The sequence below is a fragment of the Pezoporus wallicus genome, unplaced genomic scaffold (genome assembly GCF_028554395.1).
Source record: "Pezoporus wallicus isolate ANWC-B61680 ecotype Strahan unplaced genomic scaffold, APGP_CSIRO_Pwel_v1 contig_14428, whole genome shotgun sequence".
Taxonomy (NCBI): Eukaryota; Metazoa; Chordata; class Aves; order Psittaciformes; family Psittacidae; genus Pezoporus; species Pezoporus wallicus.
Genome location: NW_026642838.1, coordinates 83,915 through 107,672, shown reverse-complemented (window position 1 = coordinate 107,672; position 23,758 = coordinate 83,915). Strand labels below are relative to the sequence as shown.

The following is a 23,758-nucleotide window of genomic DNA, read 5'->3' as shown; positions in this document are numbered from 1 at the left end:
ATAGATCTTACACTCCATTCCTTTCCCTTGCTTTTGTCTGTCCTTAGACTGAGTCCTTTGTGCTACTGACAGCTTGCCTTTTTGTGTAATGCACAGCACAGTATGGACACCTTTGCAGGATAAATATGTGAAGTTCAATAGGCAGATACTGAGAAGGGCATTCACTTCACATCATACAGCATATCTGTATCATATGTCAGTAACGCAAGTCGTCCCTTCCCCCCTTCAAGGTCTTGTGTGAACCTTTAGTCAGCAAAGATGCCAGATACTCGTCTGACAACCAGAGTAGGCAGCTGGGATTTCCCCAGAACAAGCAGTGCTGCCTTGAATGCTTCTTGTATTACCAGTGTCAATCAATTGAACAAAAGGGCTTAAAAATTCCTCCCCACTAAAACTGAACATTTTTTTTCTTTGAATCTGTTGGAGACTTGCAGTATAAAAACACAGGAGCATGGCCAGCAAATACTACTGTAATCCTAGTTCCACAGGCCTGATGCAAGCAATCTCTGCCTTTTTATTTCTGAAACGGGGATAATGACCCTCCTGCAGAAGTGTTGCAAATAGCACTTCTATTCATAAGAGACCGCAGTGTGTTGAAAACTGAAAGGGTGCCAGTGAGCACTGACACTGTGTCCCCACAAACCAGTCTAAAATAACCAGGTTAAGATACAGTCTGAAGTCTTAAAGTGATTCAGGGTGACTTTTCTGTAGGAGTAGCCATCCCTGTTACATAGATTGACATCTGAACAATCTGAGATGATGCAGTGCTCTCAATAAAATGAAAACAGCTGCCTTGATAAGTCAAAGGGTTAAACTTACCTTTAGAAAAGATGCCAAAAATGCCTACTTGTACCCCTTTAATACTAAAAGAGAATGGTATGTAAAACCATTTCTTCTGGAAGTTCTGCATAAAACCAGAATTGAGGTGAAATTAAATTCCCTTTCAGGAATCTGTGTTTCTAAACTTTCAGCTGTTTCCCACTAATGGGTAGAAATTAAGTTTTAGTACCTCAGCAGTTTATGAAACATTAAAACAGCCATTAGCAAAGAGCTAACCAGAAAACATCGAAGTTTTAGCCTCATTTATTGTTACCTTCCGTCTCTGAAGTTAAGCTAGTTGCTGTGTTAAGAGCATGATTTCAGTACTATGCTGGCTTTTTTATCCTGATATTCACAGTCACTTGTTACATCTGTTACGATTGCTGCTGTGTTCTTTACTGTGTTGAATTAGGCAAAATCTGCGAAGGCTCCTGAGAAATACTTACTGTAAGGCATTCCTTTCAGCACACACTTCCCTGAAAGGTGTTATTCCACACGTTTTATGTGCAACAGACATGACAAATTCAAGCAGCAGTTGCTGCCTTGGTTTTGTTTTGCTAAATATTTTAGTTCCCGTCATCATTGCTCAAAGAGCTATGAGTCTGTTAAGAAAGTACTTTACAAAGGAGATTCATTTTGAAGAGCCTGAATTTGCAACCTTCCCATCCTAGTTTTAAAAAAACCCAAATGGGTAAGAGAGAAATGCTACAAACTTTAGGAAATGTTACTCTGGTTTAATATTGAGGAAAAAAATCCAAGTAAGTGAAGGAAAAGAATAGTTTTGCATGCAAGAGGCTGGTGTCAGGTATCCTTATTAATGAATAAATTCCTTTTCTTAGAGAAAACAGACATGAAATCCACATGAGCAGAAGGTTAAGAAATCAAGAACTTTCACATAGTGTGCTTTTAGATTTCTTTTGTGTGTACAGTGGAAATGATGGAACAGATTAAATTGAAAGTTCATCTTCTTTAGCAGTGTTTTTGTTGCAGTATCATGGCTGGGCTACTGGTAATGCACAAACTGTTGTGCCTTACCCCTGGTTCACAGCTTCAGAATCATTAAGAAAGCTTAAACACTGTGGAAGAGCATGGGAGGTTACCTTGGATTTGTGAATTGAGCTGAGCAGAGTCCCCACAGGCTTCAGGGTTGTCTGTGTCTGGCTCCACACTGAACCATCTGGGCTGTGAGTGTACACAGCAAGGAATCAGCAGCACACTCTCCAGGGGAGGATACTGAGGCTGTGGCTACCTATTTCACATCACTTGTGGTTAGTTAAGCGTGTGACCACTCCCTGAAAGGAGATTATAACCCCATAGCATGATTTCAGGATAGAGTCTGTCAGGATGTCTTAAGATGCAAATTTTAACTGAGCCTAATCTTAATTTTTGGAGAGTAAGAGTCCTGCATGAAGTTCTTTGCCTTCATATTGTTGTAGGCTCTGGCACTGCTTTAGAGTTGCATTGGCAAGAAACAAAATAAACCTATTCATGGCCATGTGAATTGGCTCCTAGGAGAAGAAAAAGTTACGGGTTGATACTGATAAGTGGGGAGAACAGTGTACTGAAGAGGGCTCCATCTTTGCAGAAATACAGATTGAAGGTCTCTGTTTTCTACCTTCCTTGTCTAGAGTCCTTCCAGCACCACCCCTCCCATCGAGATCTGCTCTTCACGCCTGACAAAGCTGATGCGCCGTACCACTGATAAGAAGAGCGAGTTCCTGAAGGCACTGAAAGATGATAGAAATGGGGAGATAACCGAGAACAGAGAATGTGACAAGCTGGATGATGTAAGATCTCTGTCCTTACTGTATATGTGATCATTATGTATTTAAGGAGTTGGGTACTGGAGGAAAAAAAAAAACAGCTGTGTATGTAATTCAGGCCCTGGAGGAAGAAAGGAATGACTTCCAGTGGTCCAGCATACATGCCAGCAGCAGTAGTACACAGCACTGCCATGAAGGGAGATCTTAACTTGATGAAATACAAATGCGTAAGTAGTGAGATGGAAAGGCAGGTCTCAGATGGTGAAGGTAGTCTAGATTTTTGCAAGGGTTTTCTAAGGAGTGAAACAATACCATATTTTAATACTGGAATTAGCTTTCGAGGTTCCTGAAGCCACTGATGATGGTTTTGTAATGCCAGCACTTAACTCCTTTCACACAGAAGTGCAGTCTACCAAACATCATTCATACTGTGTTGTCACAGTCAGGCAGAAGTTGCATTAAACCACTGTCAATGCAGGCTCTGTAAAAAACACTGACTCAAGGTGAAAGGCTTGACTTTACTTCCAAAACCAGAAGCGTGGACTGGGAAATCTGCTATTGGCATGGTCTTTGCAAGCACTCTTTGATGCTTTTGTTTTTCTTTAGATGGAGAGCAACAGCACACCAGAACCAAAGGAAAACTGGGAAGAGAACTGCCATCAGAATGGCCTTTCTCTCCCTTTGCCAGAGGAGGGGGAAAACCTCTCTCATTCATTGGAAGCAGAACACAGGTGAGTAAATGGCAAAATAAAGTGTCTTGAGTAAAGGAGGGTGAATCCTTGGACTGTGTGAGGAGAAGGAAACTATTTCAGAAGCAGCAGTAGCTTTGTGCACACTAAGCCAGTGTGTGGGCTTCATGGGTAGTGCTGGACTAGGTGGAGCCTCACTGAAATTAAAACAAGACACTGATGACAGGTGAGCCAAGACTTTACCATGGTCTGTAATTAAATTCCAGTGCTTCTCCAGTGCCCACGTCCCTGTGTGTTAATGCTGCCTAGATATTTACCTGCCCACACTGGGAGTCAGCATGAACCTGGTGTGATTCTGGTTGATGTACAAGCAGGTGTCCTAAATGTAATAGTCTGAAGACTGAAGATACACCCTCACACACACACACACACCACTTCCTTCTGTTTGTGCATAGAATATTCCTGTGCTGCTTTAAATGCTGTAAAAGTGGAAGAGAGTGAATAAAGTGTTTACCTACTATCTAAGCTTGTATCTCCCTTCAGTAAACAAGCAGTGTGTGAGCATCTGGCGCAAGCAGATAGGAAGTTTTAGGACATTCTGAGCTGTGATACTGGTTTGATTGCCTCATGTCCTTCTTCAGTATCCTTGGGTAGAATTTCAAATCTCTGCCTTGCTTTTTTGTCTGCCAGGCCAGTTATTTACCCATTGTACAAGACTCCTCATGATTAAATATTTGTAAAAGACATTGAAAAATGTTGGGTGAACATGAAGCATTGTTGAAGTCATGTCTAATATCAGAAGTTTCCCTGGTGATTTGGGAGTGGTTTACTGCAAAACCTTGTGCTTTGTGGACAAAACGTCCTCTCCTTTGCAACTGTTGCCTTGCTTTAATTCCAATTTTTATTTCCTCCACAAATCAGGTTATTGAAAGAAATGGGATGGCAGGAATATCCTGAAAATGATGAGAACTACCTTCCCCTCACGGAGGATGAGCTCAAAGAGTTCCAAATTAAATCAGAGCAGGTATGTTTTACAGCTCTTGCCAATTGTGACTGCTCTTCTCCCTCTCCCTTCTCATGCACAGGTTGTCTGTGGTGTAGTTCTTACAGATACTAGAAAAGACAAAGGGTTGAATTGAAATTGTAGTGCAGTCAATGACTGCATTATCCATGCAGTGTGGGTGTAGACAGTTAAACATGTAATTTGTGCCCACAGATGGTTAGTGACAGTCACTCTCCATGCTTGTGCTTGTTTCAAAACTTACTTTCATTCCTACAGCGAAGAAGAAATGGATTTGGGAAGAATGGATTTCTTCAGGGCCGCGGCTCCAGCCTGTTGTTCCACTGGAGAAGCACTTTTAAGACAAAGATTGAGGACTCAGACACAGAAACTAGTAGCAGCGAAACGTCAGATGACGATGCCTGAAAGCGGGCACAAGAAAATTAAAATAAATAAAACCAACCCAATAAACTCAGTTCATAGTTCAACACGTGTTTGGGGTTGTATAAACTAAACAGAGTTTATTCTGTCTCCAGTCTGTTCAGTTTTTTTCTTTTGTTGTTGATACTTCATGCACAAGGGAAATAATTGTATCCCAAAGAGAGAAATTGGCTTCTTTAGCTTTTTCTTTTGGTTTTGCCCTAATGCTTAATAGAAGTTTGTGCAGCTAGCAAATTTTGACAAAAATCCCTTGTGGGGCAGTGCACAAGTTCAGTCTTGTAAGCAGGATACAAGTGGCTGACTGATCTTTGCAACAACAAGCTTCTAACAGTGCCGCCCGCATTACACAATGGCGTGCGGCAACAGTGTGCTAAAACAATCATTGTCAATGACAAAAATGGCTATTGAAGTTCTAATTATGTTAAATTAATGCTAATAACATGGATATTTTATTTTATTCTATTTTTTTTTTGGCGGCTCGGGGAGCTTCATCACTTAACCAGGCGTTTGTGGTTTTCTTCTTTTTTTTTTGGGTACAGCTGTAAAATATTTGGATATAGGAATTGTTTGTGTTCTTCTTCTTGCAGCCTTGATATTCAGGGTGGATTGTAAAATATAAATTTTTTGTGAGATTTCAAAGATTAAGATTATTTTGATAACATTATTTACAGATTTAAAAAAGTGACTATCACATTGAGTCTGTATGAGGGGGAAAAACTACTGCATCAAAAATAACTAACTTGGAATAAATATTTTGCATCAGTTTGCCAATTCTAATTGTCTTTCTTATGTAAGAGAAGCTTTCCTGTAAAGGGACTTGCAACTTTGGGGGATTTAATAGCACTGGGGATAAATAGTTTCTTCTCCCACTGTATTTTTTCCACTTGGCAAACATCGCTGTAGCACTCAGACTGCAGAAGCTAAACTCTCCCTTTAAGATGGGAGAGGGAGAACAATGCTGAGATGATAGCCCATGGTTGGTTGGTTTCTCTTTTGGGTTTTGGTTTGTTTTTTTTTTCTTTAAAGAAAATGATTCAAATTCTCTTCTACTGAAGCAGTTTGCTGCTTTTTTCTTTTTCCCGCTTCATACAAAATGGTGAAGCTCGACCGGTCGGTGTCACTTGTTCCTAGTGCAATGCTGCTGTTTCTGTTCACAACGTGGCAAGGGAATGTCTGAATCCAAAGCTGTTTTCATTGAAATCTTTTTTAAAACTTCATGAAAACATTTCTATTAGATTAAAAAGGATTTTACAAACAACTCAGTTGTGGCCTAAGCTATTTTAGTGTCTGTTTTAAGTTCAGCCGCTACACAAACGTTTTGGATTGGAAAGCATCCGCATGGTTGTGCACTGTTTGCAGATGGGTTGGAGGGAAGTGCTCGGGTCTCACTGACCTGAGGGGGTCTCACCCAAGGTCTCGCTTGGGTATTTCTCAATCCGCTGCTGAGCAGGCAGACAGGACAGATGTGTCATGGAACGGGAATGGTTAGTTGTGAATCTTTTCATCTGGACTCAAGGGAACACTCAGGGACACCAGGTCTAACTGCTGTTTGTGCCTCCAGCTCCTGCAGACACCAGAGCTCAGGAGTCCTTCTTCATGGTCTCAACCCTTTCCTTTGGGGAAGTGCTTTGGCTCCTCTTAAGATACTTCACAGATCACCTGAAGTTCCTAATGCTTTGCTGCTATCAAACATCATTGGTTTTGTCTGGAGAAGTTTGTCCAGTTTATAAAAGTGTAACTCCTTACCTCCATTTCAGTGAAAAACTGAAAGGTGCTTGTGGTGGTGTCAAGAAATGGGGTAAGTTAAATCAAATCCACACTGACAGCCACCTGTGGTGGGTGAAGTGGTGCTGAAGAGCTGCCTGGAGTAAGGAATAGCCTGGTAGAGGGACAGCGCAGCAGGGCACATGGGTAATGAGAGCTCTCTGCTTTTTGGTCTGATCTCTTCCTGCATTTGCTGTGTGGCTGCCCTCCTATGGGCTCTGCGTGGTTTAAACATCAGTGAAGCTGCTGGAGTGTTACTGGCTTCCCCTGGAACCTCACTGAGCAGTCCCTCACACACCAAACTGCTGCTTCTTCCTGAGTAAATCACCCACTCTCACCAAATCCCAGACTGGTTTGGGTTGGAAGGGACCTTAAAGCTCACCCAGCTCCAACCCCCTGCCATGGGCAGGGACACCTTCCACTAGAGCAGGTTGCTCCAACCCCATCCAACCTGGCCTTGGGCACTGCCAGGGATGGGGCAGCCACAGCTTCTGTGGGCAACCTGTGCCAGTGCCTCAGCGCCCTCACAGGGAAGAATTTTACCTTATCTGAATCGCAGGGGGAGGTGACCGGTGCCCTGAGGTGAGCCTGGCGGTGCCAGCAGAGAACGGGGCAAGGACCGAAGGAGGGCAGGGGTTCTGGAGACGCCTGTGGCCGTGACGGGGGGGGGGGGGGGGGGCAGTGGCTGGATGGAGCCAACTCACTTCGGAGGAGGAGCTTAAAGACTGCGGGGCACTGCTGTGAGCGGCCGCCCGGAGGAAAAGGGGCACGGCGGGGCCGGCGTGGCTGGCAGGAGTGCTCTGTACCCACGGAAGGGAGAGGACTGCGGGATGGGGCCTCCCCAGCCTGTTTGCTGTTCACTTCTCAAGCGCCATTTTACCCCCTTTCTGGTGCCCGAGCAGCGGGAATGGGCAGGGTGAGGGTGCGGCCGCGCGCCCAGCTTGGCCCAGCCTAGCAACGGTGGCTTCAAACACGGCAGCCACCAGCAGCACGGAGCAGGTCTGTGCCACCCCCAGCAGAACGCCCCGTTCTCCCCTGGCAGGGGCACCCCACAGTGACCCCCTCGCTGCGCTTCCAGGGTGCCGCATGCTGGACATGGCGGCCTTCACCTGCCCCCGCTGCCGCATGGCCTTCAGCTCCCGGCCACTGCTGCGGGCGCATGAGGAGAAGCTGTGCCTCGGGATTCCGGCGGCCGCCCGCTCCCGCCTCCCTAAGGGGGACCCGCTGCCTGTGGAGGGGGCTCCGGGCATGGTGGGGAGGCCGCAGGACACGGTAATGTGGGGATGGGGACAGGGACGGGTGCTGCGGGTGAGGAAATGGGGGTTCACAGCCACACCGGCTCCGTGCCCCACACACACACACACACCCCCCATCACACGGGGAACCCTTGGTGCGTCTATTGCCAGGAAAGCTCGCATTAATTAAGCAGTTTTTTCCCCCTTCCCATTTGCCTCCCGGAGGCCGGGGTGCCCCAGGCTGGGGACCACGCCGGGCCAGGCCGCCTCCTCCTGCTTCCCGGCTCCTCACCGGCCATGCAGGGGCCCAGGCGAGCACGGGAAGCTCCCCTGGGGGCCGTGCTCACCCCCCGCGAGAGGGCCCTGCTCCGTGCGGCCGAGCCCGCGTCCAGGAGGACCACAGTGGAGGTACGGCCAGCCCCGCACCCCGGGGTGGGCATCGGCTCCCTGCCCCATGGCTGGTGGGGTCCGGCCCCTCCCGCCCGCTGCAGCTCCCTGTGCAGCAGGATGCGCCCGCCCAGCGGCCAGCCCCACCGCAGGGGCACCGGCAGCGGCCACAGGAGCTGGTGGAGGCCCATGAACGCCACATGGCCGAAATCCGGGCCAGGACCCAGCAGCTGGAGCAGCAGAGAGAGGGTGGGTGCAGGCAGGGGTTGGGGTGGGGGGGAGAGGCACCTTGGGGTGCAGTGGGGGGTCGTGCTGAGCCCCTCAGTGTCCCACAGGGCTGTGCCAGCGGCTGGCGGCACTGCGGGCTCAGGCAGCCATGGAGGCCCAACCTCCCAGCCAGGGGGATGTGGAGCTGATCCAGGCCCCCGCAGCCCCGCAGGACCTGGTCGGACACCTGGATGCAGCACACAGACAGTGAGGCCTGGCTGGGAGGAGCAGGGCTCTGCACCCCATCACGGAGCACCCGTGGAGCAGGTGCTCTCCATCAAGAACCCCGTGGCCATTTCCCTGTGCCTCCCCAGGGCCACCCTGCACCTCGACAGCCTCCTGCCAGCCGCCGGGCCGCTCGCCGCCGAGGCCAGGTGAGGGCTGTGGGTGATGGCGGCTCTGAGCTGAGCGTCCCGATGAGCCCCAGCACCGGCTCATTCCTGGCTGCGGCAGGGCCCTGCGCCTGTCCTACCTGCGAGCTGGGGGACACGACCCGCACATCCTGGACCAGCTCCTCCACCTCCAGGTGGAGGCCACGGTGCTGGAGAAAGGACCCCAAGGGCAGCAGAGAGGCAAGAGGCCAAGTAAGCACTAACCCCAGCCCCATTGCCCAGCCTAGGCCCTGTACCCACTGCTGGCAACTGAGCCCCCCCAGCTGTGCCAGCAGAGCCCTCCAGCACTGGTGCCCGGGGCCTGGATGCGGCGCTGCTGGTGGTAGAGCTGGAGAACCGGCGGCTGGAAGATGAGCTCTTGGCAGTGAAGGTCAGGAGGGAGAGGAGAGCTGATGCCGGTAGGTGATGGGGAGAGACTTTTTAGCAGGGCCTGTTGTGACAGGGTGAGGGGTGATGGGTTTAAACTAAAAGAAGAGATTCAGGCAGGAGATGAGGAAGAAATCTTTTACAATGAGGGTAGTAAAACACTGGCACAGGTTGCCCGGAGACGTTCAAGGCCAGGTTGGATGTGTTCTGTGCAACCTGATCTAGCTGAAGCTGTGCTTGCTCACTGCAGGGGCTTGGAACTGGAGAACCTTTGAACGTCCCTTCCAACCCAAACTGTTTTAGGATTCTTTGATTCTCCAGTTCTGTGGGTTCAGGGAAGGGGGAGCCCCATCGGCACCCCACAGCCCCTGGGCTCATGCAAATACGTGCAAGTTGGGGTCTGTAACTGCACAGCCCACGGTGGGGGCTCTGTGCCTGACCTTGCACAGTGACAGCACTGACAGGGGGACAATGTTCCCTTAGACACTGCGTGGCTAACAAGGGACAAAGAATCAGAACAGCAGCACAAGTGGAACCCCCCTCAGTGACCCTGAACACGAGCCCAATGGGATCCCGAGAAGGGGTTGCTGGGGGGCTATGGGGCAGTATAAACCCCATGGTGATGGTGATCTGGCCCCCAGGCTCACAGGCAGCCCAGCGGCAGGCACAGGAGCTGGCCCAGCTCCAGGCAGAGGTGGGGATGCTGCAATGCCACACGGAGTGGATGGGGCCTCGGCTGCCCCCCACCAACCTCCCGCCCCCCGTGCTCCCCCCCATCCCACCAGCCTTGGCTGCACCAGAGCTTCTCGTGGTAAGAGCCTCATCTGAGGACAGTTTCCATCTCTGCGGGGAGGGGAGATGGGGTTGGGCTGCAGAGCCGGCTGGGATGATGGCTGTGGAGGGATGAGCTTGGGGAGGTGGTTCTGGAAGCGCTCCTTTGGCTCCAGCTGGGAACATGGGTGTCCTCGGAGCTGGGGCCACTGGAGCAGGAGGTGTGTGTCTTCCCAGTGCGAAACCGTGGCTTGCCTGTGGCAGGACAGTGCTGGGACCCCCCTCCCATTAAGGCCACTTTCCTCCTTTTCCAGGACTTTCCCAGGCCTGCCCTGGGCCCAGGCAGCCCCACAGCCCCCGGCCACCCCCATGTGCCCCGGGGCCTCACCTCTTTTGTGGCTTTGGAGGATCCTCCACCACCTGCTCAGGAGCTCCCAGCACAGCACAAACCTCCCCATCCCCAGAGGTGAGCTGGGAATGGGTCATGTCCACACAGCGCTGCCCCAGCATCCCAGTGTCCCCTCACCAGGCTGGAGCAGGAAATTGGGGCTTTGTTAACAAGTGTGATGAGGGGATGGCAAAATTTGTTACAGCTGCAGGGATGGGGCTTGGGCCCAGCTGTGTGATGAGCACAGGGCCCTGCAGTGCTGGGGAAGGGGGGAAGCACACGGGGCCCCTCCTGGGACCAGGGAGGCTCTGAACATTTTGACAGCATCAAGAGCCACCCCAGGGCTCAGCCTCCACCTCAGGCTGCTCCTTGCCCCAGCAGTGCCCACAGCTGAGTTGCTGCATCCTGTCATGGGGTGGTGGTGAGGACTGGTGGTGGGGCACAGTCGCTTTCCCCCTCTCCCCCTTTTCCCTATAGTTTAGCTCCACATCACCACAAGCCCGTTCTAGGGGAAGCCCAACAAGAGGTAACCACAGCTCACCCCTGAGAGAGCAAAGCCCGTGGTGAATTTCATCGTATCTGCCACGTTTAATAAATAGCTTCAGCCTCTTGGTCTTCAGTTCTTAGGCACCGTTTGGTTTTTATGTATATACATACACATATAAAACATATACATTTGCCCCAGAGCAGTCTCTCATCCACACTTGGGCACAGAGACTGAGGCTGGCTCAGAGAATGGCACCTTCACATCCTTGTGAAAAGCCATCACCTCCTGCCCCACCCCTCCCTCAGTCCACCCATGCCGGTTGAGCACAGTCCTGGCAATTACAGAGGGTGCAGGGGCCAGACAAGCTCTTATCAGCCATCCCCAGCCTGTTTAGCCTTGAGCAGCGTAAGGGAGGGACCCCAGAAACTCACCCCAGGCTCAGGGTAGGAAGAGCAAAATAACCATAGCTAGTATTCAGAGCAGCCCTGGGGAGGACTTGGGGATATTGGTCAATGAGAAACTTGAGATGAGCTGGCTTCAGTGTGCACTTGCAGCCAAGAAAGCCAACTGTACCCTGGGCTACATCAAAAGGAACATGACCAGCGGGTCAAAGGAGGTGATCCTGCCCCTCTGCTCTGCTGTTGTTAGACCTCACCTGGAGTATTGTGTGCAGTTCTGGTGTCCTCAACGTAAAAAGGACATGGAAATGTTGGAACAAGCCCAAAGTAGTCCATGAGGATGATCTCCTGTATGAAGACAGGCTGAGAAAGCTGGGGCTGTTCAGCCTGGAGAAGAGAAGGCTGCATGGAGACCTCAAAGCAGCCTTCCAGTATCTGAAGGGGGCCTATAGGGATGCTGGGGAGGGACTACTTCATTAGGGACTGTAGTGACAGGACAAGGGGTAACGGGTTAAAACTTAAACAGGGGAAGTTCAGGTTAGATATAAGGATGATCTTCACTGTGAGGGTGGAATTCACTGGAATGGGTTGCCCAGGGAGGTTGTGGATGCTCCATCCCTGGCAGTGTTCGAGGCCAGACTGGACAGAGCCTTTGGTGACATGGTTTAGCGTGGTGTCCCTGCCCATGACAGGGAAGTTGGTACTTGGTGATCTTAAGGTCCTTTCCAACCCTAACTATTCTATGATTCTACAACCCCAGGGCTTGTGCCCTAGCCCAGCAGAAGGCAAAAGAAGTCTGATCTAGAGTTGCCTTAGACACAGCTACAGTGAATTTTATTCCTTTCTTCTGCCCAGCACCAGCCAGCCCAGCCTGCCCCAGCACCCACCTTCCCTCCTGCCTCATTAGGCAGATTGGAGTGGAAAGGCTGAGGCCCCACACTGTGCCAAGTCCCCCTAGGGAGGGGACTGAGGAGCAGAGGCTGCAGTTTGTAACAGGGAGCAGGTCAAGCCAAGGAACATTTGCTTACAATCTTTATTGAAGTCATACAAAAGTTGCCAAAAAGTGAAAAAATACACTATATACAAAACCATTTTCCTTGTAAGGAGAGGAGTGTCCAAGGTTAAAGAATTATCATACTGTGCTTTCAACTGCAGCCCCTGATTCTGCCTGTGGCCTTTTCTCTGTCTAAAAGAGAAGAAAAGGGTTTGGTTTTAGAACACAAGGGACTCCCTGACAGCACCGACTCATGCAGCAGCTCAAGGTTCCTGCAGTCTGAGGCCTTAACTGACTCCTCCTGCTGGTCCTCAAAGCACAACACTACCCTAACATACTGACAGGAACCACTGCAGCCCAGGGGTATTGACAATTACTTGGGGAAAGGCCCTGTGCTGTAGCTCAGCACCCAGAACACATTTCTGTCCCACCCGACAGGCTGCAAGTCTCCACAGCTGTGTCTGTCCAGCCCATGTGGTGTTTGAGACTATGGTATAACACAAGTACCATACTATATATATAAAATATAACTGCTAAGTGGGGAATGTTCCCACCTCCCCTGGGAAGCCTTGTGAAGGCCAGCAGGAATAAACCCAGGCACAAACCCACACCTGAACAGAGGAGGGAGGAAAAAAGGAAACCAAAGCCCAGGGCAGGGTCCTGCCTCAGCTGCCCACCTCCTCTTCCATTTTTTCTGCAACCTCATTTCCACTGGGGACAGTACCACCACCACCACCATTGACAGCCGGCTCTGGTTTAGATTTCTTAGCTTCATTGTCTCCCTGGTGAGTCTCCTCCTCTGGTTTCCTCTGAGGACAAAATGTTTATAGTCTTCACTATGTAGAAATGAGATTTTAAGTATTTTTTAGAGAGTTAGCACCTAGACATCATTGCATATCATCTGCTCAAGCTCTGCTTGCCGGGTTCAACATGGATACTTCAATGTTCATTAAGATTTAACCAAAGCTCTGTGGTCTCAACCACAGAGGATTTCTAGTAAGCCACTACTGAAATGCTGGTACCTATAGTGCTTAGTTATAGTTTGGCAAGGAAACGTTCAACTGCTGAGCCAGGTAACAGTTAAAAGGGATGGAATTAGAACATCTATGACACAAACACCTGCATAAAGCAGATCAAAGTTGCTCCAGGCAAACCTGAACTGAAAGAGGCCAATAAACATAACACAGGCCAGGCTGTGCCACAGCAGCATAGAAAATAAAAGCTAAGATCCTGTGAGGGCTCTTCTCAGTACTATTAGTAAGCAATTCTAGGAAAAACACAACACACCTTTGAAGGAACCTGGTGCTCAATACCTGTCTGTTTAAGAGGCAGTTTATCATTACTACCATTAAACTGGCTTTGCTATTCATTAAGATTTAATTCTCCTTTTCCACTTGGAAATAAGGGAACCCAGCTCAGCCTTGCTGCTTGCGCTCAAGATCTGTAGGCAGCCCTGCAGCTCTTGCAGGCCCTCAGCAGAGGAGGGCACTCCTGGCCAGCAGAAGCCACACAACTCGGTCTGAAGTTAAACCAGTGTGAGTCAGGCAGGGTACTGAAGCACCCGGAACAGACTCCTGGAGGCTGGATGGTTCCCAGACTGCCTGGCTCCCAGTGGAAAGGTGTTTCACCCACTATTTCTGGCTTTCATTTTAGAGGGCTTTTGATCATTATAAAATTAAGCTCAGAAAAAAGCTTTAAGACAAGAAATCCAATGATGCAGAACAAGCCAGTGGTACTCTACCAAACTGCTCAACCAGTCACTTCTGGACTCACCTTTTTCCTGACTAGATGAGAGATGTCTGTAACACACTGAGATGCACCATCAGCTGCTTTTCTTACCGGAATCTATTACAAGATAGACGTGGACACATGAGTAACACCAGACAGTAATCCTTACAGCAGACATGAATTATCAGCATCCATCTTCAGCTAACTTACTGTGGAAACAGAGCCGCTGTCTTCACTTTGTGCAAAGCCAGATGTAGTTCCAACCTTCAGAAAAGCAGAAGAAACAGTGAACAAATTCTGGCAAGACCATGTTAGTTCAGAAAGGGACAGAAAACAGAGACCCTTCATGTCTTACCACTCCATTCTACATACACACACAGGACAAGTGCAACACTTGATCTATTCTCACATTTGGCTGATCTGTCATTGCCAGCCCCGACACATTAAATTGTGACAGAAGAGTACAGAATTCAAGTTTAGTTTGGAACACTTAATGTCAGGGTATTTATAAATAAAACACCCTCTCTTTAGATATCAAGTACCTCAATTACCTTCTCAACAATCACAGCCTGTAACGAATGTGAGCAACCACCAGCCCTCAATCCCAACAGCCAAGTCTGAGCTCCTCCCACTATGGGTTTACTTTAAGTCTCCCTGGAAAAGCGTTTGGGTAAAAAGAAACCACAGGACACACTAACCAGAGTTGCTTTCAGTGCCAACTCAGCTACTCTTGCACTCTTTTGAGACTCCTTTGAATCTTCTATCTTTTCTCTGATTTCAGGAAGCAGTCCCTTCAGTTCTTCAATCTCTTTCTCATCTTCAGGACACCCACCTTCTGCCTTCTTTATCCGCTCAGTAAGCATTGCTAGGATTAAACAGTTATCATGGCAAAAAACAAAAACAATCAAGACAAAGTAGCTGCCCACAGTTAACACCCAGAGGCAAGCATCCCCTAACACAGTTTCAACAACCCCGTATCAGTATAGCCTGCTGCCACTTTCAGACCAGCAAACATTGTCAAGGCAAGGTAATAAAGCACACTTAGCTACCTGTAGTGCAGTTAAAGTCTGCTTTGACTTGTGAAAGCTCTCCTATTCAGTATGCAGCTTTAGAAATCCACTTACCCAGCCTCTTGTCAATGACCTCCACAGATTTGCCAAACTGCAGAACGGCCTCATCGAACTGGCTGTTGTAGTGATATGCCAGAGCCAGCTGGTAGTGGCTCTCAGCAAGCAGGCGGTCATGAGCCTCCAGGTACTTCTGCTGCAGGGCAAGGCAGGCCTGGAACTCTTCTATAGCCTGTGTGTAGTTTTCTAGAGAGGAAAACCATGAGGTCTTTACAAACCACACTCATTTATCCAAACAAGCAAGATCTAAACCCTCATTCACTCTCTATTTTGTTACACTTCATACAGTCTGAAAACAGAACCACCATTGAACACAGCACCCGAGTTCAACGCCGGGCTGCTTTAAGACTATCAAATGACAACACTGCCTCCCTCCTCATAGATTTAGAGGCCAGTTCCTCAGGAGGGCTTTGTCTATTGGCAGCACCACAGTGAATTAAGCAGCCAAGTCAACCTAGGCACACAAATCCTCTTATTTTACCTGCTACCATGAATCAAATGTACCTGGTCACAACTGCAGCTTGAATCTAGAGCTAAGGATGGTCCCTTGCTACCTTCCAGTCAAGCTCTTTAGTGACACAGAAACACAACCTTCATTTTGTAGTCCCTGTCCAGAAGCCTGTCAAGATTATTACCAGTGCTTGCCATAGAGAAACATTATGTTCCATCTGGATTTACCAAGATTAAAACACTTTAAATGAAGGGCAGATAAGACACATTAGAAGGTGCAAACCTGGGGCTTGTTTCCTACTCTTCCTGATGCATAGCACTCTTTTCTGACCATACATACATACATACATACATTTTGGAAAGTTTAAGAGAATCAACCATTCTTCATCTGCAGTCTTTTTGTTCTGGACAAGGCATGGTACCAACACCTACTACTGAGCTCAGTGGCTCACTCCTTCAATAAGGAAAGTGTCTCCTAAGTTTCACAAGCTAACCAAAACTCGCCTATAAAGCACAACACAAGGTTGGTTTTGATCTGGCAACACATTACTTCTTACTCAAAGCATTCTTCCATTGGTCTGGAAAAGCATGGAGTATCCTGTTTAAGGAACCAACTTGATCATCCATTGATTCCAAAGCTTTTCATGCAGTGGCACCATCATAATTAGACAAAGTATTTTGTTTTCATCTTAACAGCCTTAACTCACCCCCACTCATCTGAAAGTCTGAAAGAGAGCTGGCAGGAAGTGGAACTGAATCGGTTGTACATGAGAATTAGTATGACTTACCAGATTCAATGCTAACTTCTCCTAGCTTCAGATGAGCTTGAGCTGCATGGAGCTGAGCTTCTTTTGTTTCTTGTCTGAAGAGAAATAGTTAAATCTTGATCAGAATATGCCACACTCACTAATTATGCCACCCCCCGATTTACAACGAGTTTATCCAGCACATGTCCAAATTAGGACAGAAGTCTTTACCTCTTGTAGATGACTTTTGCTAACTCCAACATGTCCCAGGCCAGCTCAAGATTTCCAATTTCATCCTCCTCACTCTCCTGTAAAGACTAAACGTGCATTAAAGATTAAGTGACTTGGTTACGTACCACATCAAACAACAACACCAAGTTTCTAAGCAGTGTTGTCAAGGAATAGATTTCAAGAGATATACAGTTTACAACAAGGAGGAAAAAAAAAGAACACGAAGATATTATTGCATCAACCGAGACTTTGCCTGCAGTGACGATGTTTTAAGTGAAATCCAAGCTTACATTGTTAGCTGATATGGCCTTAACATTTTTCCAGGAACAAGGCACCAAGCACCAATATTATCCCAAGAATAAGATTTTGTTTGAGGTGCTATTTAGATGAATAGAAAGGAGTTGATGTTCCACTTTACTGCACTTCCCATCCTAATCACTGGACTGGGTACATTCAATATGACCATAGTGAGACAACAACAAAACAAGCAGTGAATAAACTCAGAATTCCAAGTAACTCTTGCAGCAAGCTAAAGCAACTCTCCCTGCCTGCCCCTGCATTTACCAGGCTGCACTACTTATTAGCAGACCACAAGTGTTTGTTTCAGCATAGCTAAACAAGCCCAAGTTTATAGGAAAGAGCTGAGCAGCATCCTACAATGCAGACTATGCGCAATATTGCCTGAGGAAGGGGCAGAATTCGTTTGCAAAAGTCATTTCCTAAACAGAACTAGATGAAATACAGTTGAGCTTGTATAAAGATACTGACATGACATTTAGACAAGTACCATACTCCCCCCCCAAGCACAGATAACAGAGCTCACAATCTCACCTTGTCTTCCACTGTCAATTCATTCTCCTTATCATCTTCAGCTTTATCATTTTCTTTATCTTCTTCTTCAGATTCTTCTGTTTCTACAAGGAAAGTAGACGAATGAGAGCAGTTGTTGGCGCTACACTTGCTTCACACGGAGTCAGGTAGAACGTATCGTATCCAGCCCTCATTCTTCCAGCGACAGGTTAGATGTGCAAGAACAGTACATATGTATTAAATTCTCAGCAGCAGCAGCCATCTCGCCAAAAGTGTTGGGCACTGTAGACTCGAGTAGCTCCAGACTACCTTAGTCCACATTTTAAGTTCAACTTTATGAAGTTAAACTATCTAGAATGGAAACTTACACAGAATTGTGAACCCTCAATGAAGCCCTTGCACCCTGAGCAGCCCTGAAGGTACTGCTCATTTGCTGGACTTCATGCAACACATAGTGTTTTCAGCAAGATAGCTGCCAACTGTGTACAAGTAAGACCATTTCTGAATTAGTGTTCCTCACATAAGACACTTAAGTGGCAATGTTATTAACAAACCTGCTATTGTGTGGCACTGATTTGTCTTCTGATAAGAGCTATTCTACCAGTAGAACACATTCTGAGGACATGTGCAGTGAAGGAATATGGTCAGTAACTTTACATACAAATCAATTAGTGTTCTCAAGTCTCACATTTAATTCCTGCATCATGACCACTGACTAATTCCAAAATAACAGGAGCTTGATGAGGTGGGAACTAGGGAACCCATGAGCCTGTTTGTCTAGCTCCCCAAAAGCACACACCTACCACTGAAGGAGCCAAACCTGCGAGTGTGAGGACAGCTCGATCAAAGGTAAAACAGAAGAGATGTTAGGAAGTTAAAATTTAAGTAGTGGGAGGAGCCTGGAATAACACAGCACCAGACCAAGAGTATCCTCACACTTACAGAGCTGGGGACAAAAAGCAGCAGTGTGGGTACATAAGCAGCCTTTCACAGGATGGTGAGTGGATAACTGCTCTTAGTTTACGTTCTGTTCAGAGTTTACACTCTGTTCAGACAGCCACTTTGTTAGGCAGCTGCTCCACCACTGAGCATTCACTGTGCTCAGCAGCACAAATGTTTCAGTGTCCAGAACCATTTAGCCTGAATGTTTGCTACTCCCAATATGGGTTTTCCTGTGAAGCAGAGTTACTGACAAGCAAAGCTTCAATTATCAGCTCATCAATCTGTGCAACACAAAGCACTGGCCTACTAAGACCATACAAGTAATAAGTCAAAGTGCTCAAGTTTTACTCTGAAGTGGGTTACTTTAACATTATCCTGAAAACAACTGTCATGAAGCAGCGAAGCAGAATGGCAGAAAAAGCTAGATAGCTGCAAGACTGCACTAGATAGCAGCAATAAGCCTTCAGGTTCCAGGGCAAATGAAGTTTAGATTTGCCAACCAAATTCTCCCTGCAGTTACAACCAGAAAGACTCAAATGGAGAGTTCCTTCACCCCACTAAAAGCACATTTACTACATTAAGGCTTCAGCTGTTCTTACTTTTCTGCTCCACTGTTTTAAAATCAAATACAACACCAGAGGCAACTTGTGCTTCAAGTTATTTGGAGGTTAGTGCACTAAACCCAGACGCATGCAAGTGAACATCCATTCAGTATTCTCCACCAGCCTAGCCATTACTTACACATTTCACAGGGCTATAAGTTTGCTTTCAAATAAGATTTGCTTTGCAGTTAGTTAAGCGTTAGTCTGGCGAAACTGAGACTATTCACTACTCCTTGAAACTTTACTTGGATGTAAAATCCTCCAAGAGCCCCTTTACTGTGCCTTTTCCTTATTCTAAGGCAAACAGAAAATCCTGAATGGAACACTTTTTACCCATTGTTAGCCAAATCCATCAAGTCATCCACCCACAAGTACTTTTCTCCTGTTACCTTCTCCCTCTTGCATGAGGTCATCTTTCTCTTCTTTCTCTACCTTAGCACCTTCACCCTCTTCCATCAGGTCATCTTTCTGTTCCTCTTTCTCTACCTTAGCAGCTACTTCAGCCTTTTCTTCCAGGTCCTTAGACAGCTCTTTACCCTCTGTGGGCACAGGCTCCTTTGAGGACTCTGTCTCTTTAGATTCATCTGGCTTATCTTCCGTAGTGGTCTCTACTGGCTCTTGCTTCTCCTCCACCTTCTTCTGTTCAGCTGCCTCTGGTTCCCTTTCTGCAGTGTCCTTCTCCACAGAAACTGCTGCCTGTGCTTCTGCTGTCACTTGTGCTACTGCCTTCTCATCCACAGCTGTCTCTGCCTGCCCTTCTACAGCCTCTCCCTTCTCCACAGCAGGCTTTTTTTCTGTTGCTTCTGCTGCCTGCTCTCCCTTCTTTTCCACAGCCACTCTTCCAGCTCCAGCGTCTTCCACAGCTGCCTTTGCCTCCTCATCCATCACTTCTGTTGTGCTCTCCATCTCCTCAGTTGCCTCTGCTACCTTGTCTTCAGACATCACCTTCTGCTCTTTTTCCACTACCTTCTCTTCTGCAGCTGCCTCCTCTTTTGTGGCCTCCTTCTCCATAGCTTCCTGCTGCTTCTGCTCTTCTGAAGCTACTTCTTTTTCCACAGAAACCTCCATTTTCTCTTCAGCCTCTTCAGGCTTTACATCCTTGTCAGCACTTCCTTCTTCTGTTTTTTCTTCCACGATATCTTTCACTTCAACATCCTTCTCTATGTTTTCCTTCTCAGATACCACTGGAGACTCTCCTGTTGACTTTTTGGCCTCTTCTTTTTCACCCATAGCGTTATATACCTGTTCTCTCAAGTCCTTCCTTGCTTCTTCTACATGATTGAGGAAGCATAAACATTTCTTCGAGTTTAGTGTTAAAGACATTAACGGGCACTGACACCACCACCCTCAGACCCTCCAGTGTGTTGATTTGCCATCAAGTTAGATGACATTCCTAAAAGCTTCATTTTCAAAGTACAAGGAATTAGGACAGAACCAACACAGTAACTCAAACTAAGCAAATCCCTTCCCCTGACTGTATTATTGCAAGCGGCTGCTCAAGCAGTGTGCAGTTCTGAGCGCTAGCGTTTAGTCACAGCTAAGCAAGAGATGCCAGTGTTTTAATAGCCTGGATGGACAGGAATTCCTGTATTATCTCCAGCTGCAGGGAGTATAAAATAGCGACTGTTCTTGGACATTTTACTCCAACCTGTCCTACTACACACACTGTACTGTTGCAAGGTTACAAAGCAGGTCGACTGTGAAGCTTAAGAAAGCAAGTTTGAGTGCAGTGTTTCACAACACAGACACCTGGTGGCCATAACACATGCTTTCAGTGACCAGTTCCTTGCAGTTTTATTCAATCTTTAAGCTAGATTAGAAGAACAACAACAAAACAAAGTCTGTTAAGGCTGCTTAGTGTCTCAACAGAATGCTTCAGTCTACCCAAGATAAAGGATCATTCACACCAGAAAACGCAGCTTGGTGCCTCCATGACGCATCTGACAGCTTTACATACCATCAGCAGCTGGTAATGCAGAATCATCTTCAGCTTTTTCTCCTTCCTCTTCAACCTGCACCCCTTCTAAGGCATTTCCCAGCACGCCATTTTCCATTCTAAAGGGAAGAAAAGCTTGTTATCCCTTAGCTCCTGTAACAACACCATTTCAGTTCCACAAGCTGCAATGCCACGGCCCATCCCACCCAGCATAGATGAAGTTTAGTGTGTATTCCAGTCTATATGAGGGTGGAATCCTGTTACACCAGTTAGACTTAAACAAGAAACTGTCAGCGTACCTTGCCAACTCCAGAAGAGATTTCCCATAGTAAAAAAAAGCTTCCGCACACTCATCCGCTGTCTCACCGTATTTCTTACCCCTACAAAAGTTAATGAAGAATTATTTCCCTGTGCCTACTCTAGGTTTTAGTACCTATAAGCTAAAGACGCCTGGACAGGAAGAATCAGTTTGTTAGCTCAACTCCCACTGTTTCAAAGAGGTAAAAAATGTCTGACTTTGCAAGACACGGCTCTCCAACACCCAGCAAAGCAGATTAATCTAAAACACAGAGGCATCACCCTCAGAGTTTGATCAAGACGTGTAAACAAGTTACTAGCAAGTAACGCTACCTCATTATTGTCCTATTAACAGCCACCAGAACCATACACTGCAAAATCAAATACCAAATCCCTTTTCCTCCTTTGGGAGCTGCACTGGCAATTACTATCACACAAAGGCTGTCAAAATTGCACACCAACTACAGCACTGTCCAATGCTTGAGTTAAATCAAGTAGCTTATCCTAAGGTAACAATTTATGTCTTCTTTGTGTAAGACACAACAGCACAGACAAACTAAACCCCACACCCTGCAAAACCACACACAACATTCTGCTACTCACAGTAAGCTCGCAGCTTCCTGGAATGCATTAACAGCAGCCGGAATATTTCCCATTACCAAGTGTTTCTGTCCTAAACCCAATAGTTTCTTTGATTCTCCATCCACATCCATACTGGAGGGGGAATAAAACAAAACAGTATTCTGTTAGTTTCCACAGTAATTTCATATCCAGCTTCCAAATCTGAGTCAGCTTTACATAAGAGCAAGTTGCAGATGTCACACTGGTTGGAAGGACCAAGGCAGGGGGGTACTTTGTTTTGTTTAAATCTGGACCAACTTTTACTTGTTATGACTGAGGGCAGATGGTTTACTTTAACCAAACACTGCAAGAAGCAGGTATCAGAATCTGGTATGACAATGGATGCTGAAGAACATACTTTAAGAGTCACACAATGAGTACTGTGCAGTGTCTGAGCAGACTCCAATGCTAGCTAAGCCAAGAAAAAGAAGACTAAATCCAAGTTCTGACTTCTCATAGCACGGCATGATGCATTTGAGGAATGGCAGATGCAAGTTTTGTGTCAGTGCAGCACATGTCACAGTTTCATTTCCAAAAGGTCCAGCCCAGCCCAGAACCTTGGGCTGGGACAAGCGGAGCTGCACACACACAGAACTACTACACACTAGTCACCTACTGATACCTGCCCAATGCTTCCCCAGCACTAACTCAAAGATCAAGAACTTCCCAAACAACAGCCGGTATTTGTGTGTTTATTACTCCCTGAAGGCATTTTATTGGACTAGATTCATGCAGACTACAGGCGAGTACAAGTTGTGAGCATCTACAGCAGCCCCACCAGTTAAACTTCAAGCCTAACAACCAGTTTGAAGGATGACTTCTTCGTTTCACTCAATAATCCGGTCTAGTGGAGGGTACCCATGGCAGGGGGTTGGAACTAGATGATCTTTAAGTTCCCTTCCAACCCAAACCACTGTCATTCTTTAGTAACTGACAAACCTGACTCCCATCTCACCTGTCTGTCTTGTCTGTGGATGTGGAAGGAGCTGCCAATTCCTCTTCCATCCTGCAAACAAAATATCGAGTGTTTATGCCAGGCCGCCCGTTTCACGACGGGAGGTGCAGAGGCAGGGCCAGGAAGAGCCTTCCAGGTGCTCAGCCATCCGGAGCACGTTCGTAAGCTATGTTTTGGAGAAACGTCTACTTTCCGTTTTGTTTCCCGTTTCCACGAAGCGCTGTTAGGGAAGCAGCTGCTTTCACGCCCAGGATGTATCAGACCAAGCCCTGCCAGCCAATCCACCGTGTAAACTTGGCACCACCAATCCCCAGCTCGCAGCGGCTCAGCCCTGTCCCCACACGCAAACCCGGGCAGTTCCACCCCGCGTTTCCTACCAGGAGACCCCAGACCCGTGCCCACGGGGCCAGTGCCGCCGCTCGAGGAGCCCGGGCCCTGGCCACGGCCCCCGCAGGACAGCTGACAGGCACGGGGGGGACCCGTGGCCGCGGAGCTCCTGGGCGGAACAAAGGCCGCCCTCCGGCGGGCCCGCACGCCTTGACCTGCCATGGGGCAGCGGACAGGCGCTCCCCGCCGTGGGGCACAACCAGCGCACGCAAGGGCTCGTAATGCTCCACTGGGCGGTTGGGGCAGCAGTAGCGCCCCTGCCCTGGTGTAACCTCAGCCCATGCGTTTCCCACCAGCCAAGGCAGACATGGCTGCTGCTGCTGCAGCTGCAGAGACGGACAGAGAACTCGCACAGCGGCAGGAAAGCCGCTGGCAGAGAGCTGAAGCTCATTTCCCCTTGCGCTGTTTCAAGATAGAAGTTCAGCGGCCCCAGCGGCACCCTGTTAGTGCATGGAGTCACAGAGCTGGGAACTGCGGGGTCGATATGCCGAATTTAACTGCTTTCCTTAGGAATTCTCTGCCTGCTTGCTTACTCGCATTAAAGGAAGTAACTACAAAAAGTTAATTGGGGCCCCGACAGGAAAGAGGGGGAAACAGTCCCGAAGTCATACACCGAGTATTTACTTAAGACATGCAAGTGGAAATCCATGCAACAAAAGCCGCTCTCCTTGGCATAATGACTGCTGTTAACATCCCACACAGCGCCTGCAAAGGAGAATTGCTTCCCTACTGATGCGCAGTAAGAACTGTAGTTAAAGTCACCCG

The 23,758-nt window shown here is 47.8% G+C and overlaps 3 protein-coding genes across 7 annotated transcripts in view; 2 read left to right on the top strand and 1 right to left on the bottom strand.

Annotated features, from left to right (window-relative positions):
* GPBP1L1 (GC-rich promoter binding protein 1 like 1) overlaps positions 1-5,483 on the top strand; it is a 33,617-nt gene extending 28,134 nt beyond the window's left edge. For all 3 annotated transcript variants that reach the window (XM_057432344.1, XM_057432345.1, XM_057432346.1), the window contains 4 exons: positions 2,448-2,606; positions 3,189-3,313; positions 4,193-4,295; positions 4,551-5,483. In XM_057432344.1, coding sequence (XP_057288327.1) covers positions 2,448-2,606; positions 3,189-3,313; positions 4,193-4,295; positions 4,551-4,697 — 534 coding nt within the window. In that variant the 3' untranslated portion in view covers positions 4,698-5,483. The remainder of the gene's footprint in view (positions 1-2,447; positions 2,607-3,188; positions 3,314-4,192; positions 4,296-4,550) is intronic.
* A 2,088-nt stretch (positions 5,484-7,571) lies between these two features.
* On the top strand, positions 7,572-8,960 carry CCDC17 (coiled-coil domain containing 17). Its single transcript, XM_057432337.1, has 6 exons — positions 7,572-7,748; positions 7,937-8,119; positions 8,218-8,347; positions 8,434-8,572; positions 8,680-8,739; positions 8,819-8,960. The coding sequence occupies exons 1-6, from the start codon at positions 7,572-7,574 to the stop codon at positions 8,958-8,960; spliced, it is 831 nt and encodes a 276-aa protein (XP_057288320.1).
* Positions 8,961-12,186: 3,226 nt separating this feature from the next.
* Positions 12,187-22,696, bottom strand: NASP (nuclear autoantigenic sperm protein). 3 transcript variants are annotated; one of them, XR_008975256.1, is made up of 14 exons: positions 22,607-22,696; positions 21,634-21,744; positions 21,033-21,113; positions 20,755-20,852; positions 19,187-20,068; positions 17,275-17,357; positions 16,444-16,529; positions 16,255-16,328; positions 15,014-15,202; positions 14,588-14,754; positions 14,100-14,153; positions 13,935-14,006; positions 12,773-12,970; positions 12,187-12,353 (listed from the first exon to the last, which is right to left on the bottom strand). XR_008975256.1 is itself a non-coding variant. In XM_057432335.1 (14 exons), the coding sequence occupies exons 1-14, from the start codon at positions 22,654-22,656 to the stop codon at positions 12,300-12,302; spliced, it is 2,133 nt and encodes a 710-aa protein (XP_057288318.1). In that variant the 5' UTR covers positions 22,657-22,696; the 3' UTR covers positions 12,187-12,299. The 3 variants fall into 3 exon arrangements, 2 of the variants coding, with proteins under 2 accessions (XP_057288318.1, XP_057288319.1); XM_057432335.1 differs by having other exon boundaries at positions 12,839-12,970; XM_057432336.1 differs by lacking the exon at positions 21,033-21,113 and having other exon boundaries at positions 12,839-12,970.
* Positions 22,697-23,758: the final 1,062 nt, after the last annotated feature.